This window comes from Emydura macquarii, unplaced genomic scaffold, assembly GCF_026122565.2.
Source record: "Emydura macquarii macquarii isolate MOO-44397 ecotype Brisbane River unplaced genomic scaffold, CSIRO-AGI_Emac_v2 contig_2676, whole genome shotgun sequence".
In the NCBI taxonomy this organism is placed as follows: domain Eukaryota; kingdom Metazoa; phylum Chordata; order Testudines; family Chelidae; genus Emydura; species Emydura macquarii.
In genome coordinates this window covers 31,507,040-31,526,041 of record NW_027132813.1, presented here as the reverse complement: position 1 = coordinate 31,526,041, position 19,002 = coordinate 31,507,040, and the positions used below count along the sequence as shown (strand labels likewise).

The 19,002-nt window shown below is 43.4% G+C and overlaps 1 protein-coding gene across 2 annotated transcripts in view; it reads left to right on the top strand.

The window, feature by feature from the left end:
• Window positions 1-17,003, top strand: part of ASB3 (ankyrin repeat and SOCS box containing 3) — a 115,519-nt gene extending 98,516 nt beyond the window's left edge. For both annotated transcript variants that reach the window (XM_067565136.1, XM_067565137.1), the window contains one exon: window positions 14,351-17,003. In XM_067565136.1, coding sequence (XP_067421237.1) covers window positions 14,351-14,550 — 200 coding nt within the window. In that variant the 3' untranslated portion in view covers window positions 14,551-17,003. The remainder of the gene's footprint in view (window positions 1-14,350) is intronic.
• The last annotated feature ends 1,999 nt before the right edge of the window (window positions 17,004-19,002 follow it).

Here is a 19,002-nt window from a genome sequence, read left to right as displayed (position 1 = left end):
ACCCCTCTCACGAGCAACTCCTCTTTCAGGAGGTAATCACCCTCCTCAACCTGGGGGTGGTGGAAGCGGTTCCCCGGAATGAAATACGGAGAGGATTCTAATCCAGATGCTTCCTCATCTCCAAGGCAAAGGGGGGCCTGAGGCCCATATTAGACCTGCACCACCTAAACAAATTCATCAAGCAGATCAGGTTCCACATGGTCTCCCTAACCTCCATTATCCCTGCTTTGGATCCAAGAGATTGGTACGCCGCCCTCGACCTGAAGGATGCATACTTCCATGTATCTATCCTTCCCAGCCACAGATGTTTCCTTCGGTTTATGGTGGCTGATTCCCATTATCAGTTTACGGCCCTGCCCTTTGGCCTTTCGTCCGCCCCCAGGGTATTCACCAAGTGCATGGCGGTAGTGGCTGCCCACCTGCGACGCAGGGGGGTACAGATGTCCCTTACCTGGATGACTGGTTAATCAGGGGCAGGTCCAGGTCCCAGGTACAGGAAAGTGTGTCCCTTACCTGTGCCACATGCAGCAGGTTGGGCCTGCTCATCAACGAGCAGAAATCTACTCTAACCCCGGTGCAGCACATAGACTTCATAGGGGCCACTCTGGACGCTTCCCAGGCTAGAGCCTTCCTCCCGGAACTTTGGTTCGAGGCTATGGCTGCGATTATCACCCTACTGCACAGCTGCCCCATGATGACAGCTAGGCACTGCCTGCAGCTGTTAGGGCACATGGCGGCCTGCACATACATAGTGCGGCTAGCTCGCCTCAAGCTCAGGCCGCTCCAGGCATCGCTGGCCTTGGCGTACATGCTGAGCAGACACCCCTTGAACAGGGTGATCACGGTCCCCCCCATCATTCCTAGCCTCTCTAAATTGGTGGAGGACCCCTGGGGCAGTGTTGGGGGGGGGGCGTCCTCTTCAGGGATCTGACCCCATCAGTCACCCTGATCTCAGATGCCTCGGATGTGGGGTGGGGAGCCCACATCAGAGCCAACCTGGGCACCCAGGGGCTCTAGTCGGAGGAGGAGAGGCTCCTCCACATCAATGTAAAAGAACGTGGGGCAGTCAGACTGGCGTGCAAGGTCTTCCTCAGGTTCCTGATGGGCAGGGTGGTGCAGGTCCTGACGGACAATACCGCAGCCATATTCTATATCAATAGGCCGGTGGGGGGGAGGGGGGGAGAAGAGGGTGCTCCTCAGCCCTCTGCCAGGAAGCCATTTGCCTGTGAGACTTTGCAGTGAGGCACGACTTTCACTTGTCTGCCTCTCACCTCCCCAGGGTGAGGAACAATGAGGCGGACCGCCTTAGCAGGTCGTTCTTACCCTGCCACGACTGGTCGTTTCACCCGGAGGTAGTGACTTCCATCTTCCACAAGTGGGGTGTTCCCCAACTGGACCTGTTTGCGTCTTCCTGGAACAAGAAGTGCCCGAGTTTTTGCTCGCTCTGGGGTCGCGAGCTGGGCTCTGTATCCGATGCGTTCCTCATCGAGTGGAAGGGGACCCTCATGTACGCATTCCCCCCCATTCTGCTCCTGCCCAAGATCCTCTTGAAAATCAAGAGGGACAGGGTGGACATGATACTCATCGTCCTGGCGTGGCCGAGACAGCATTGGTTCTCCATGCTGATGGACCTGTCAGTCGCCCCATCAGTGGAGCTCCCAAGATGACACGACCTGCTTTCCCAGGACCATGGTCGCTTGCTCCACCCGGACCTGGACTCCCTACACCTCACAGCCTGGAGGCTCTGTGGCTGATGGAAGGGCAGAGAGCCTGCTCGGCGCAGGTCCAACAAATTCTGCTGGGCAGCAGAATACCTTCAATACAGGTCATGTACCGGGCAAAGTGGAGGCGGTTTACCTGCTGGGCAGCATCCCAGAGTATCTCGCCAAGCCTCTCTCTGATCCAGGCGATCCTGGAGTACCTGCTCCAGCTAAAACTCCAGGGTCTGGCGCTGGCCTCGTTGAAGGTTCACCTGGCGGCCATTTCGGCTTTCCACCAGCCGCTATAGGGGAGATCCCTTTTCTCCCACCCCATGTCGGTCAGGTTCCTCAAGGGGGTGGAGAGACTCTATCCGCAGATCTGTGACCCGGTGCCCCCCTGGGATCTAAACCTGGTCCCCTCCAGGCTTCCGGGGCCCCCGTTTGAGCCCATGGCTACATGCCCTCTGCTCGTCCTCTCATGGAAGATAGCCTTTCTGGTGGCCATTACCTCGGTTAGAAGGGTCTCTGAGATTAGAGCTTTGACCTTGGAGCCCCTACACCGTATTTTATAAGGATAAGGTGCGGCTGAGTCCCCACCCAGCCTTCCTGCCCAAGGTGGTCTTCCAGTTTCATTATAACCAAGGTATCTTGCTCCCCGTGTTTTTTCCCAAACCACATGGTTCGGAGGAGGAGCAGAGATGGCACTCGCTGGACGTGAGACGAGCACTGGCCTACTACATCAACAGGACAAAGTCGTTCTGGAAGTCAATGCAGCTCTTCATCGCAGTGGCGGACCAGATGAAAGGATCACCTGTCTCCACCCAGCGCATCTCCGCATGGATCATCTCCTGCATCAAATGCTGCTACGAGCAGGCGAATGTGCCACTCCCAGGAGTCGTCACAGCGCACTCAACCAGAGCTCAGGCCTTATCTGCGGCCTTCCTGGAGAGGGTGCCCCTGCAGGACATCTGCAAAGCTGCCACCTGGTCATCGGTGCACACCTTCACATCCCACTACGCCATTGTGTAGCAGGCGAGGGAGGACGCGGGATTCGGCAGAGCCATGCTGAGGGCAGCTCACCAGTAACTCCTACCCACCTCCAAGGTTTTGCTTTTTAGTCACCTATATTGGAGTGGATATGAGCAATCACTTGAAGTAGAAAACAGGGTTACTTACCAGTAACTGTTGTTCTTCGAGATGTGTTGCTCATATCCATTCCACACCCATCCTCCGTCCCCACTGTCGGAGTTGGCAGAAAGAAGGGACTGAGGGGCCATAGGTTTGGCGGTGCCTCATATACCGCGGCATGCGCATGGCACTCCAGGGGGCACCAGAGCCGACCCTACAGGGTCTGCTAAGGGGAAAAAAGTTCCGGGTAACCGTGCATGGTGGTGTGCACTCACCTATATTGGAATGGATATGAGCAACACATCTTGAAGAACAACAGTTACTGGTAAGTAACCCTGTTTTTCACAACATAATCCATTTCGTATAGAATCTGCACTACTTCCTGTGTTTTGGTCCCTTCAACGTGAGGGCTAAAACGGGACTATAATCCCTTTTAAAAAACACTGTGTTGCTACATTTTATATTCTGTGCTGTGTTTCGGATGGGACTGTTTGTTGGTACAGAACACTTTGTAAACAGCTGCAAAATTGGCTCATACTGGTATGAGGGTAGAAGAGGGTGGCATAATAAATAAATAGCAGCAAAGTTGGTTCAGTGTGGTATGAGGGTAAAAGATGACATAACTCATGTAAAAAGTGGAACATTTAACTTGAAAGGTGCTACATTTTAAGAAAGTTTTACCTTAAAAGAATATTGATTTCTTGCAGCTATTAAACTACCCTGCAACAAGAAGTTCATCATCTTATTTTTTATTTGAGGCTTTTTTAGGAAAAGGGGTGATGTTTTAAAGTCAAATGAAATGGAACATGTCTCTTTATATTCAATGTGGCTTTTGAACTCTGCTGTTCTTTAAGTTGGTGGAAGATCATGAAAAATTTCAATGTAACTATCAAGTTTTTTTCCCTTTTGTAGTTAAAAGGCCTATTTTTGTATATATTTGTGAGGCAGTCTTCAATGTGTATGTATGGTATTAAGTATAAAATGGCACCAGTAGCATTTTCCAAGAAATACAAGTGTGATTCATACCAAAGTAAAAATGGCATTTTACAACCTATATATATATTGTGGAACATATAAACATCATGACTGAAATAAATGAGATTGAAAGCACTCAAGGCAAAAATCACATTGCACAGCTATTCAGTATTATATACTTAGTTGAATATATGAGTAAATGAAGTGTTTGGGAATGAAAGGAATAGAGATAACTACTCCATAGTACATTACTATTGATAGACTGGATTTGGAGTTTATATTGGGAAAACTCTTGTCTCTTGGGTTAAAAACCATGATCCTAAGTATTAAAGTGCTATGGATGATCTTGCTCAATGGAGATGCATCCCAAAGATTTTTCTTATGTGCTAAAATCCTCAGTCTATCATTTAATTGTGTCCCATTGAAAGATGTACTATTGTCCTATATTTCTGCTAAGAATTCTGCATTTCACTCAGAGATCATAGGACCTTGTGTTTGCCAGTTGCAGAATTAATACTGTTGTTCACAAAGAAAGGAGACAATTGCATGTCTCTAGTAATTATTTAGGATATGTCTACACTGTGGAGTGAAGTGGATTTAATTTAATTCGACCTTCACCCGCCGAGCTGCAGAATTCGAATGAGCATGATCACACCAGGCTCATTGTATTAGGGTGATTGTGTCCCCCAGCATCCGTGCTTACGTCATCAATCAAAGCAGTACACCATAGATAGCTATCCCACTGTGCAACTACCCGCAGGGGTGTTTGAGGAAAGCTTTCATCCTCCCATGATGCAACATCCTTCCTCTTGCCCTCCCTTCTTGTCCCTGTCCAAACAAACAGATGATCACCTTTTAGCACCAATTTTTTCAAACCCTTCATTCTCTGCTGCGCGTACACCATTACCTGAAAGGAATGGAGCCTGCTCAGCTCTACCTATTATTGTGAGCATCACAAACACCTCACAACTTATTCTGCAGTATTTTCAGGGGCGAGCCAGGATCCACAGTGCTGAAAATTGCAATGTTACAGAGGCTGCCTTGCTACAAGCCATAGAACGAAACAATTCCTGTTGCTGCAGGCTGTCATGCACCATCTGCAATCAGTAGAGCACTGCTACTGGTCCCAGGAAACAAGCAGTGACTAGTGGGATCGCATCGTTATGAAGGTGTGGGATGATGAGCAGTAGCTGCAGAACTTTTTCATATGCAAAAGGCCACTTTCTTGGAACTTTGTGGAGGGTTCTCCCCAGCCCTGAAATGAATGAGTACTCGCTTGAGAGCTGCTCTGACAGTGGAGACGGGAATGGCCATCTCTCTGTGGAAGCTAGCAATGCCAGACTGCTACCGGTCAGTTGGGAATCAATTTGGAGTCGGTAAATCCACCGTGGGAGCAGCTCCGATACAAGCGTGCTGGGCCATTAATGGAGTTCTGCTAAGAAGGATAGTGACTTTGGGAAATGTGGAGGACATAGTGGAAGACTTTTCTGCAATGGGGTTCCCTAACTGTGGGGGTCATAGATGGCACGCACATCCCTATCTTTGCCCTGGACCACCTTGCCACATAAATCAAAAGGGATACTTCTCAATGATGTTGCAGGCCCTTGTGGATCACAGGGGATGCTTCAGCGACATCAGCGTGGGGTGGTCTGGAAAGGTGCATGCCGCACGCTTCTTTAGGAACTCAGATCTGTTAAAAAAAGACGCAAGCAGGCATTTTCTTCCCTGACCAAGATAATAAGTATTAGCAATGTTGAAATGCCAATAGTGGTCTTGGGGGATCCTGTCTACCCCTTGCTCCCTAGGCTAATGAAGCCTTACACCTGGCACCTGGACAGCCAGGAGCATTTCAGTAATAGGCTCAGCAAGTGCAGAATGGTTGTGGAATGTGCATTTGGACGTTTAAAGGTGCGCTTGCACAGTTTGCTCACTAAGTTAGACCTCAGTGAAAGAAACATCCCAACAGTTATCTCTGTCTGCTGTGTGCTCCATAATGTCTGTCAGACAAAGAGGGAGAAGTTCCCATTGGGTTGGGTTGTGGAGGCAGATAGGCTGGCTGCCAATTTTGAGCAGCCAGATGCCACTGCAATGCTGAGAGCTAATGGCAGAGTGCTGCGCCACAGGGAAGCATTGAAAAACCGCTTTTGCAATGAGACACAACAGTAATGTGTGTCACTTACCTGTGATGTGCTTTCACTTTGCATTCCCTACCCATCCCCCACTGATACAGTTTCCCCACCATGTTGATTTACGTTGTGCTCTGCCTACACTGATGCGCATTCAATCTATAAAATTTGACTTCAGTGCTACACCACTTGCAGAGGTGGTTTTATTAAGTCGAATTTTACCGTGATTTAGGTCGGCGGAACTGACATGTCAGTGGAGACACATACTTTATGTGGTCGACGGAAGCCACGTTCCATCGACCTACATTGTCAGTGTAGACCATGTTTTAGTATTAAAAAGTTTTAAGAATTTTGCGTTACAGTACATGCATATTATTTAATGGTCAACGTATTCAGTGACACATTACAAAGTATATTCTTCTATAGAATAAACAGTCCCTTAGTTACTGTGAGATTGCTCCTCAGCTGTTAGTGTGTCAGGTTAAGAATCATAGAACCAAAAGGTACGGCAAATGCATTAGTCTCAACAGTAGAACCAAAATGATCATATTGAAATTGGATCCTTGCAATTGTAACACCATCTTTGAGGCATTTTTACATCAAAATGGCATATCTTTTCCGAAAAAAGAAAGAAAGTGAACTCAAATACCAAATAAAATTAAGGACTTTAATATACTATGCAAAGAAAATAGATATTAATTACCAGTAACTGTATTTATTTATACTGTGTGTATGTATATAAATAAATAAAATACAGTATATAACTACTTGCAAATCAACATTCTTGGCTTACAGACACCTTGTGTTGTGAGCTTAGAAACATCTAAAAGAGCAGTGCTCATTGGGGCAACACAAGTGTAGTATTGCCGTCACTAGGCATTCAAAATCATAAGTTTGACACCTCCCTCCCCTCCCCGAATCATGAGTTTGGCTGAAAACTCATGAGATTAAAATAATAAATTTGGTGGTCATTTTATTTGTTTTGAATCTTTAGGGTTCACGTTTTCAAGGTTTTCTCCACAACTGTGAGGGTTAGAAACTTTATTTTTTTAAAAAGTTAGTTGAGGTTCTCATGTAATCATATTGGTTCAGGAGCTGGGGCTTTAAGATAAACACCAAATATTCTGAAACTTGCGATAAAGTTGTAGAGCTCGCAGCACTGCAAATGCCCCTTTTCAGATTCAAACAGAGAGGCTATAAAAGGACCCTTGCCGTGCATCCATCCACAGCTGGTTCTACTATATTAAAAAAAAATAAGTGGGTGAAGTAGATGGATCTGCAGAAGCAATGAACCTGAAGAGCAGTTTACCCCTAAAATAACCTTTCCTTCTCCTTTGCTAATTGTTTATGCAGATCCTCAATCATGGGATTAAAAAAATCCCAACCCTCCCCCCAAAAAACCCAAACCAAAACTCAATATTAATCACCCAAGAAGGAGGGCAGAGGAGGCCTAATTTAAATAATGATTGCAGAACTACCCTCTGAAGGGAGCATTTTAAGAGAATAATGCCTGGCTGGTAATTCAGGTGATAGTTTTACAAATCTTGGTCCGAGACACACTATTTAAGCATGCCATTGAAGCTGTAACTAGGTCTCGTATCTGACCCTAAGGAAAACCAGCTAGATCATAACAAGTCTGTATATACAGACTAATCCATTTAAAAAGTAATTGAACAAACCCAAGATTCCTTGTAAATATGGGTGAAATGAGAGCAGTTGGTGTGGTGGCACCCCTTTAAATGGTCTCAATTGCTAAATAGTCTTGCTCAAATTGTTTGGAGGAACTAGTATGATTCCAGTGGTCACTGGTCTGCTAAACTGTTCCTCGCCTGATGGGTGGGTTTACACATCAGAAAAGTATAGATCTGTAAAGGGCATTCTTGAAGGGGGAATAAATTGTTAAGGTTGTCACTTCATTTTTAACTCACAGCATACTCTTCTGTTTTGCTAAGATCTTCTGGTTTCTTTGTGATATCTGCTTCACTATCTAAGAAACAAGAGCCTAACTCTGAATTTCTTTGCTTTTGTTTATTTTTATGTCAGACCTTTGGTACAGTTTTTGTGTGCATTGATAAATAATACATAATCCAGGACTTGCATTTTGACAGTTGTTGCCATACCAACATTTCTCACCAATGCTGTAAACTGCGCTATGGGGCTGGCCTACTCCCTTGGAGATCAGGTGAAATATGACACTGAACAATGGTAGTGCTGTTGGGTGACCTGCAGCAGCTGTTCATCTGTGGTCTCTTGTTTCCTGACTGACCCTCTCTTCTCCTGGAGAGCAGAACTGATGTCCACTCTCTTTTGAGGGTATGTCTACACAGCAACTGGGAGCATGCTTCCCAGTGTGGGTAGACAGACACATGCTAGCTCTACTTGAAGTAATGTGCTAAAATAGCTGTGTGGCCATGGTGGTACAGGTGGGTGGCTTGTGTTAGCCACCTGAGTACGTAGCCTGGGGGTCTGGAGGATATGTATGAACTTGTCATCCATCTTCCCTGGAGGAGGAAGAGAACACATAGCTTCCCGTGTCCAAATAAGCAGGGGATGAGGAGAGGAAGAGAACTTCCTCCACTCATTTTGTGGAAAAGGCCAAAGAGGATTGTCACCATCAACAAGGCTTGAAAAATGTACCCAACTCCTCTTAGCCCGAGAGAATAGAAATGGCAGGGGACAGAGAGAAAACAACATTAAAGTTAAGACATTATTCTAACTGTTTGTGTTACTGCACTTTATTATATTTTCTTGGCAAAAAGGAAGGCAGGCGACTTGAAGGCAGACGATTCCACTTTAAACCCTGGAGGAGGCAACAGATTTGTTTTAGCCTGAGAGGGAAGGGACTCTGAGGTGATAGTAGCCCAGGAGTAGGGTAGATAGATACAATTTTGTTTTTTCCAGTTAGAGCACAGATAAACCTGAACTCTTGTATTTTATGAAAGTTGTTGTTGCTCTGTCACGCTCCTGCTCTTGAGATAAAGGTCAGCCAATTACTTATGGAAACCACATAGCCACACACCACCCATTGCTAGGGAAGGAGAGTGAAGATACACTATGTGATCATTAGTAGCTAAATAGGCAAACAGAAGAACAAAATATCATCTTTTAATAATGAAAAGGTTAAGATAAACTTTGATCAGAAATTGTTTTTCTCCTGTATTTTGTATGGATCGCCTAGTATAACATAATGTCTGCACTTGGATATTTGTTAATTTAATTAACTTTTACTCTTCTCTCCCCCTCTCTTATCCCCTCTCTATCAGCTACTTAATAGATGGAAGATGTCCTATTTTAATCTTGATTCCTTTTTTCTTATTTTTTCCCCTCTTCTCATTTAAACTCCTATCATATTCCCTTGATCCGGACTCCCTTTTCCTAACATTGAATTCTGATGCCTTTCACTAACTCCATTGCTTCTCCTCTTCTTTTCCGGCACTGAGCACTCTTGGCAAAATATCTGGCATGCTGATTCTTTTCATGCTCTTAAATCTCCCTTAACTTCTATTCAGACTGTGTTCTTTGTTCTTTAAGCAAGTTCTAATGCCATTCAGGAAAAGCAGAAGTGTCTTGGTATTTAAGGTTTAACCAAGCCACTTATTTTAAACCAAGTTTGGCCCTTCTTCTCATTGTACCCAACCTTATCAATTTACCTACAATTTTTGAGGTTTGTTGTGCCAGGGCAAACATTTTCTAGAGCATCTGAGGCAAACCTGAGATATTTGAGAGTCCAAAAAAAGGATACAATCTCACTTTATGAGTGTGTTTCTAATTTATGTATTTAATATTTGCTCATAACTCAAAAATGGCTTGGCCTAAATACTGCAGATCTGGTTTAAACCTTGATTTTGGCAAAATTACTGTAGTGGCAGAATTACTGCGGATGACTACACCACTTTGTACTGCCAGAGTGGCGGTAAAGACGCCTTGGTGAAAATGAGAACCAGCCCCTTAAGTGTTCATAAAAGTAAAGCATTTTTAATAAGACTGTGACCAAGAGATTGTTAGTGAGAAATGTGAGTTTAAAACAGAGATTTTTCTATAAAAGAAAAAGGGGATGGAGAGAGAAGGAGGTGAAAGGAGAGAATTAGTTTATGGAAGACTCAGCACAGTTAAGTCTCACTGCCTTTTCCGTCTTCCTCTTATTTAATCAGACATATTTTTGTTCTCTTCTTGTGTCTGTTTGAAATAAAAATTAAGCGTGTACCGGGCTATGACACTTCTTAATATGAGGGAGTATGCCTGTATGGAGACACTGCTGCTTATTCACCTTTTAGCAGATAGGTCATTCTTAATTAATAAGATCTTATAGCAACGTTTTAGGTACAACAAAAACTTAATGTATTATATGAAGCCTTAAACCTGCATTCCAGCATCTGTATTGAATAGTAACAACATATTACAATATTTTCTATGTGTTATTACACCACTTGACCCTTGGGTTGGAATTTGATGAGACAAAAGACAGAGATACTATAGATATATATATATAGATACAATATGATGCATATGAATATATATGAGAGAGAATTTCCCACAGAGATGGCTTATAATTTCTAATTTCACAATAAAACATATTAACTAACATAGCAGGTTAACACAACTCATAGTGTGCTGTACAAAAATGCAATTGTGAGTCTTGGTTCATTAAAAGAAAAGCTGACAAGTAATAACCTGAACAATAATAAAAGATGACCAAATCATATTATCATTAACCGATTACTTTTGTCATCAATATTGACTCTTTTCTCCACACAGCAAATTAGTGTTTCTATTGTTGGCCTTTCATCCTCTTGATTAATTTTGTTACTCCCTGTGTGTGCCAGGAACATACATGGTGCAGCACACAAGGCTGCGTCTCAGATCTCTCTAGGTCTGGCTAGCTTCAGTTTACTGTCCGAGCAGGGACAAGTTTGACAGGATGGTTTCACTTCCACCTTGGGTCATCAACTCCCTTCAGTTGTGGCTCGATGCATGGCTAGTTTGTGAAGGAGTCCTCTTCTCCAGGCCCCAACCACCCCTGTCTCTGGTCATGGACACATTCGAGTTAGGTTGGGGAGCACACTTGGGGTCCCTCTGGGCTCAAGGTCTCTGGTCTCAGTCAGAACTGTCGCTCCACATCATCAGGGAGCTAAGAGCAGTTTGCCTAGCGTGCCAACCCTTTAGATCTCACAGAGAGGGCAGGGACATGAAAGACAATGTAACAGCAAAGTTTTATATAAACAGATGGGGGGAGCATGCTCCTCTCTCCTGTGTCAAGAAGCCTTCCAAGCTATGGCACTTCTGCATTGCCCACTCTAAACTTCTGGAGGCATCTTACCTTCTGGGAGTCCAAACCATGCTAGCAGATCGTCTCAGCAGATCCTTCCACAGCCATGAATGGTCCATCCATCCAGATGTCCTACACAATATCTTCCAAAGACTGGGAGTTCTCCAAACAGATCTGTTCACAACCTGGCTCAATAGGAAGTGTCAGCAGTTCTGCTCCTTCCAAAACCACAGTCCAAGCTTGATTGCAGACACATTCCTCTGTCCTTGGGAGCACTGTACTCCGCTGAGACGGAGGGTTTGTGGTTTGAGATCTCGGTGGCGAGAAAGAGCAGTCAGATGAGGAAATGCCCACGCAGTTAGTTTTATTGTTACAACACTCAAGCTAGCAGAGATACAAGTTACAACACTCAACCTATCAGAGGTACAAGTCAGGTGCTTACCACAATCAGGGAGGGGAAGCCCATTTCCTCCCACTAAGCGAGTTGCCCAGGAGCGAACCTACATCACGTAGCACCATCCGTCTACGGAGAGCTTCGTGGCAGGTCGGCACCTGGGGATCCCAATATACTCCTTTCCCCAATTCTAGCAATAAGCTCATTGGTTACATCTCAATCCACTTGGGGATTGGTTCTTAACACTTGTTATTTTCTTTCCTATTGGCAATTAGCTAGGGACCAATCCACTATAAAGTGCGGTTACTTGTTTACTGCTTTAGCTGCTCTTTAGCTGATTCAAACTGGTTCTGCGGTTAGCTCACTTCTGCTTTTATCTCGGATTCATAGTTAGGCCACTTTGGGCCTAGCTACTGTTACTTATGCTAACTCAGGCCTAGCCATTCCACTTATGCTACCCTCACGTCACAGTATTCTTCCACGTCCTACAAGCACCAACTAATGTACGCATTTCCCTCATTTCCACTAGTCCACAAGGTCCTATTCAAGATCAGAAGGGAAAAGGCATCGGTCATCTTGATAGTTCCAGCCTGGCCTCGGCAGCATTGGTATACAGCGCTGCAGGAGCTATCAATGGTAATGCCCATAGCTCTGCCATTGGCGCTGGATCTCATCACGCAGGATTACGGTCACCTGCAGCACCCCAACATTGAGTCCCTTTACCTTACGGCATGGAGGCTCCAGGGCTAAACCCCAGGGAGTCTGCTTGCTTGGCCCGGTCAGTGAAACCCTTCCAGGTAGCAGGAAGCCTTCTACTTGGAGAATCTCTTCCACTTGGCCAAATACGTCACCCATCTGGGCGGCACAGAAAGATACTTCTCCAATGCAAACATCGCTGCCCTTCATATTGGACTATATGCTGCATTTAAAGCAACTAGGGCTGGCGGTATTGTCTATTAAGGTACATCTGGCGGCAATATCTGCGTTCCACCCAGGCACTTTGGGGCAGTCAGTGTTCACAGATCCACTGGTGACCCTCTTCCTCAAGGGGCTGGATAGACTCTACCCACAGGCTTGCTGTCCAATATCTGCTTGGGACCTTAACTTGGTCCTTACTAAACTTATGGGACCCCCCTTCGAACGCTTAGCTTCCTGTTTGCTCCTGTGTCTTCCATGGAAGGTAGCATTTGTGGTTGCAATCAACTCAGCCAGAAGAGTTTCTAAACTGAAGGCTATGACATCCGACCCCCCCGTACCTGGTCTCTCACAAGGATAAGGTGCAGTTGTGACCACACCTGGCCTTCCTACCTAAGGTGGTATCCCAGTTTCATATGAGTCAGGATTTCTTCCTGTCAGTCTTGTTCCTTAAACTGCACACCGATAGTAGGGAGCAGAGCCTCCACTCCCTAGATGTTAGAAGAGCACTGGCTCTTTACATAGAGAGGATTAAGCCCTTCTATAGGTCAAACCAACTGCTCATTGTTGAGGGAGATAGGATGAAAGGCCTACCTGTCTCGTCCCAAAGGATCTCCTCTTCTTGGATCACCTCCTGTATCAGAACTTCCTATGATCTGGCTAAGGTGCCAGCTCTGGAGCTATGAGCTCATTTCACGAGGGCGCAGGCCTCCTCGGCAGCATTCCTGGCGCATGTCCCTACGCAGGAGATCTGCAGGGCCGCAACTTGGTCATCAATCCACATGTTCACTGCGCATTATGCCATCACCCAACAGGCTAGAGATGTTGCAGCGTTCAGCGGAGCAGTGCTTCAGTCAACGATTCTGTGAGCTTTGACCCCCCCCACGTTGGGTCAGCTTGGGAGTCACCAATTGGAATCAACATGAGCAAGCATCGAAGAAGAAAAAACAATTACTTACTTTCATAACTGTTGTTCTTTGAGATGTGTTGCTCACTTCCATTCCAAGACTCACCTTCTTTCCCCTCCTCTGTCGAGCATTCTGGCAAGAAGGAACTGAGGAGGCAATGGGTCAGCAGGGCCCTATATACAGAGCCATGGAGGCATGACTCCAGGGGGCACCTGCACTGATCTGACAGGTACCAATAGGGGAAAAACCTTCCAACATCTGTGCATGTGCTGTTCACACACCTAATTGGAATGGATATGAGCAACACATCTTGAAGAACAACAGTTCTGAAGGTAAGTAACTGGTTTTTTTCCACAGACACTCATATATCAACAAGGTTAAGGTGTCTTTATCCAGCTGATACACAGACATTGTAACATTCTGGTTTTAAAGCTGCTAGGCTTCTTCATAAATTAGAATTCTGATTAATCATCTGGCAAGTGTGGGGGTTTATATAATGTTCTTTTAGCAGAGAAGAGCTGTCTAAGAGAAGCAAAAATACAGTAGAACCTCAGAGTTACCAACACCTCTGGAATGGAGGTAGTTCGTAACTCTGAAATGTTCGTAACTCTGAACAAAACGTTATGGTTTTTTCAAAAGTTTACAACTGAACATTAACTTAATACAGCTTTGAAACACTACTATGCAGAAGAAAAATGCTGTTTTCCCTTTATTTTTTTAGTAGTTTATGTTTAGCATAGTAGTGTATTGTATTTACTTTTTATTTCTCTCTCTCTGCGGCTGCCTGATTGTATACTTCTGGTTCCAAATGAGGTGTGTGGTTGACTGGTCAGTTTGCAACTCTTGTGTTCATAACTCTGAGGTTCTACTGTATAAGCACATAGCTTAATCACATAGTTCTTTTCCTTAGTTTGATTTTTGTTTCTTTCATTTTACAGGCTTTATTCCTTCCTTGTCCCATCTTTGTCGTCTTAAGATCCGGTCTATTTTAAAAAGTGAAAACCTACGATCCGACCAGTTTATCCGTAAGTTGCCACTGCCCACTTGTCTACAGGACTACCTGCTGTATTTAGATATATTGAGAATAAATGGCATTCCATATCTGGTGGATTCCCAGGGTGAAAGGGATGAAGGATGAATGAACATTTTACACAACTCATTCCAGTTCAGAAGACACCAAGAAGGGAAGCATGTGGTGCTGATACTTGATAGTCCATTTGCCTGAGATTGGACTCAAAGGTTGCAGACTTTTTGAATGTCAGCTAGCAGACTCCACAAGAGAGCTACTATATATGCATTTTTGCTACTCTAGTAGAGTATTTGTCCACATTGCAGCTTTTAATTGTAATTAGAGGTATGCTGCAAGTTACGATGTACTCATTTACATGGAAAGCTTTTAAAAAAATCTGTTCTAGTCCCTTCACTTATATTCTTTATTTCAAAAGGAAATTCTTTCCTCTTCTGCAGTAAAATCAACCTGTTCAGTGAACATAGTTTCTAGATTGCTATTCTTGTCAGTAACTAAGTTAATGTGAAAAATCCTATTACAAATACTATACATATCAAATAAAATATGTTTTAAAGTCAAGAAATACAAATTGTGTGAGTATTCTGTATTTACATGTTGAGGAATGGTCTAGGTGAGCCAGACATCTGAGATCACTGAATGTCCAAAAGGAAAGTGCTTGTCGAAGTATGTCTGATCTTTGTGATAATGGACAATAATCTGCTTTAATTTGTATTAAGAACCTGATCTGGTACATACTTTGTCATATATTGTTAGTTGTTTCTATTCTGCCTTCCATGAAGATGTCTTAGGATATTAATTTTATTATACAAATAGACATAGTAGGTTATTTGCAAACCAACAATACATCCTCTCTCCCAACTTTAAAGACATGAAAATGAAATTTTTGATACTTAAAAGAGATGTAGATCAGGGTTTATGCACATATTTGGTAGAAGAAAAAACAATATTCAGATTAGTGTTTGAATGGGCACATACTATAATGGTATTTGAATGATGTTATAATAGAATTGAAATGCTGTAATAATCCCAAATTTCACGTTCACATTAATGGAATATTTATTCTATTTTCTTAGAAATTAGAGTACAAAAGGAATTCAGATTCAATATGAATGGTGATTTGTCCTACTAATTATTCTGAAAAGAATTAGTAAGAAACTCCAAAATACTTTTATCAGTTGATTAAGTACCTTATTCAGTGATCCCATATCTGTTGGTTGCAAAGAGGATTTTAATCTTCTGAATGTATTTTTTTTTTAATTACATAGCATTGACAATCTCTGTTCTGGTTGGTAATGACTTCAGTTCTGGTCCTGTTTGGATATCTCTGGAGAGGGAGTGTCTGTCCTTGCAGCCTCTCCTCATTTCTGCTTTTCTGTACCTGGGTGATTCCTGTTACCTAAATCCCAACTATCTCATATATCCATAGCTGACCATGATCAAGAGGTCTTGATCATAATGACTATATTATTTAAAGTTTAATCCCTTCAAAACATTTGCAACTTTAAACTGGAGTGATTAACCTTTCAAGGAGTATATTTTGCCTCTCAGCTACATGGATGCAACTCTAATTGAAGCCTATAGGAGTTGCATCCATTTATCAGAGGGGCAGAATTTGGCCTTAACATTTGAATTGGTATTGGAATTGGGATTAAAAAAGTATATTTCATCTTGAGCAGTAGCTGCATAATGAAATGTTTCTCTTTACATGATTTACAGTATTGTGAAAATACCAAAGAGCAAGATGGTTCTGGCAATTTCTGTAGATCTGAAGAGTAGTTTCTATGGGCTTCTACAAAAATACTATTCTTAGTACACTATTATTTGACTGTATTAAATCTGTCCCTAAATTAACAGACTAGTATCCATAGTTTATACCCATATGATTTCTCAAATATCTTTTAATCTGGGTATTTTGTGGGAATTAGAGACCAAAGTAATATAAAAAAAAACTGGACTAAAGGAAGTTGAAATAGGTTTTCGTGAACATCACAGAACTCTGGTGAGCATTATATAAAACCCCATAGGGCCCCAGTCTTGCAAGCTACCCAATGCAGGCAAAGTGGTCTACCGTGACAGAGAGACTTGCAGGATCAGAACCTAGAACTGCATCTGTCTCTTACACAAACTGATCTGGTACACTGGACACCAGGGTGCCTGACAGTATTGGGAAATGGCTCCTTAAAGATAGCTTGGAGGTTGAACCACCATAAGTAAGTGGCCATGCTGTGGGGATGTCACAAGGTCTGTTTATTCTGTTCCAAAAAAGTCACTAGTGGGTTGGAATACCCCGCCTTCATAAATAGAAATGCTAGCTATAAACATGAGTGAGAAATGTCTACTCAAGTTCTTTCTTGCCTTCATAAGATTTTATTATCTTAAGTACCTTTATTTCCACATGAGGATTGTACTGAGAGGAATTTGATGACACTGTATAGAGATGTTTCTGTGTACTGTGCTGTACCAAAATGCATATGTTGTTATCATTGGTATCCCCTATATTTTCCATGTGTTATCAATCCTTTTGTCTCATTCAATAAACAGTTTAAGAAGAAAATTCCCATGTTGGAGTTCTTATCAAATTTCAACATGCTTGCCTTTGGGATAGTCTCTCATTTACTCTCCCTGCAATTCTAATTTTCTTCCAGGTGGTTCTCAACCTTTCATAATGTGCACCACATCTTAATAAAAACAGTTTCCTGGATCACGTCTATTCCCTTTCACAATCATGCAGCACATTTTCTACACTGTTTGTGATCACATAAGGGCCTGTGGCAACTGCAGCAATTGTTTATATGGAAAAGTAATAATAAAATATTTAATGTTTCTTTTCCGAGTGATGTCCCTGTGGATGCTCCACTTTAGGTGTCTGCCAACACGTGTGTCTCATACTCCTCTACTGCTGGTCAACACAGAAGATGACAACTTACTTCTGCTATCAGTTACTGCCTTAGCTCAAGTGGCAGAAGTTTGGGCAGTGGATCCTAAAGGTGCTAACCCTGCTTATGACCCATATGGGTGTCAGTATGAGGCCAAAAGATGGAATTTCGGTGTTTTCAGTTTGCTTTTTTAAAAATAGATGCAAAAATTATATTAAAAGAAATGGCCTCTGAATAAGAAACCTAAATTAAAAAAACATTAAGGTTGTAAAGTCTCAAGCTCTCAAAAATCAGGAAATACCAGAATTGAGGGTACATGTAAAAATTATCTGCGTAACCATGTGGCAATCTCTCTATATAAGGCAGGATTCCTCTTTCACTTCACACTGTCCTTGATGTAGCCAACTTCTTCCTACTGTCTGAGGATTTATCCCTATGTGATTTTTTTTCAGTGATTAAAAGAGCAATGAAAGCAACCAGCCAGTACCAATGCACAAACTAAAAGCACAGAAATGTACCATAATCTAGATGCTACTTAAAAAAGCAGCCATGGACAGCAGCTGCAAATAAAGCACAACCACACCACCAACACTCACAAGAAACAATGAAACAATGTCAACTCTATGGAGCCAATAAAGAGCCACGTCTGTTTCCGCTGATTTCCTTTAGAACAACTCTGCTTGAAATTAATAATGATCTTCAAAACCAGCCTGAGCTTTCATTCTTATAGTCTTCACTAGCTGCAAAAGATGATTTGCATCACAAACTACGAGAAACTTCAGAATTACAGAGGCATCCTTTTACAATGAGATTTTACTCCAGGGGAAAACTGCAATGAGAGCAGTTTTACAACAACAACAGGAGTAACTATAAATATTTTATATGCAATTCAGCCTTGTGAGGGGGAGGGGAAGTGGGAGGAGGGGGAACCTATATAGAAAGAATTGTACCTTTTCAAAGTGTGTTGGATAACAATTCTATTATGTTCTGGAAGCATGGATGTCAAGTTTGATTGATTTCTGTGCCTGCAAAAAAAAAAAAAAAAAAAAAAAAATATATATATATATATATATATATATATATATAAAATTTCAAATTACATTATCCCATGCACCAAGCTGAACAAATGAAACATGTTAGCAGAATATTTAGGGACAAAGAAATAGGCTTGTTCAGGGGTCCAGGGCTGGGTTAAGGCATAGGCCCTTGTGGTCCCTGTCTAAGGCCCCAACTTCTGGAGTCATTGATTCCATCAGAATCACAGCTTTTATTTTTTTTAAATAAGTTTCTAGCCCATCACAGAAAAGCTTGATAATGTGACCAGAGTGTAACCAATGCAGTGACAGTTGCCTGAGGCTACAGAAAGAATAGAGTAATAACTCTGGGAGGGGAAACTGCCCCATGCATCCCTCTAGGGCAGTGGTCCCTAAACTTTTTACCCCATATCCCTCCTTACCTCTGTCTACTCTCCCCCAGCTGGGGCTGGGAGCAGGGCCACAGTCGAGTCTGGGGGCTGTGTTCAGGGCCATGGGCCGAGGTTGCAGCTAGGGGCTGAGGTGGGGGAGCTGGGCGCCACGAGCGGGGGCTGGCCACCAAGACCGCAGCTGGGTGCTGCAACTGGGGCCCGAGGCGGGTGCAGGTGCCGAGGCCATGGCTAAGCCGGGATCCAGGGGTGGAGACTACA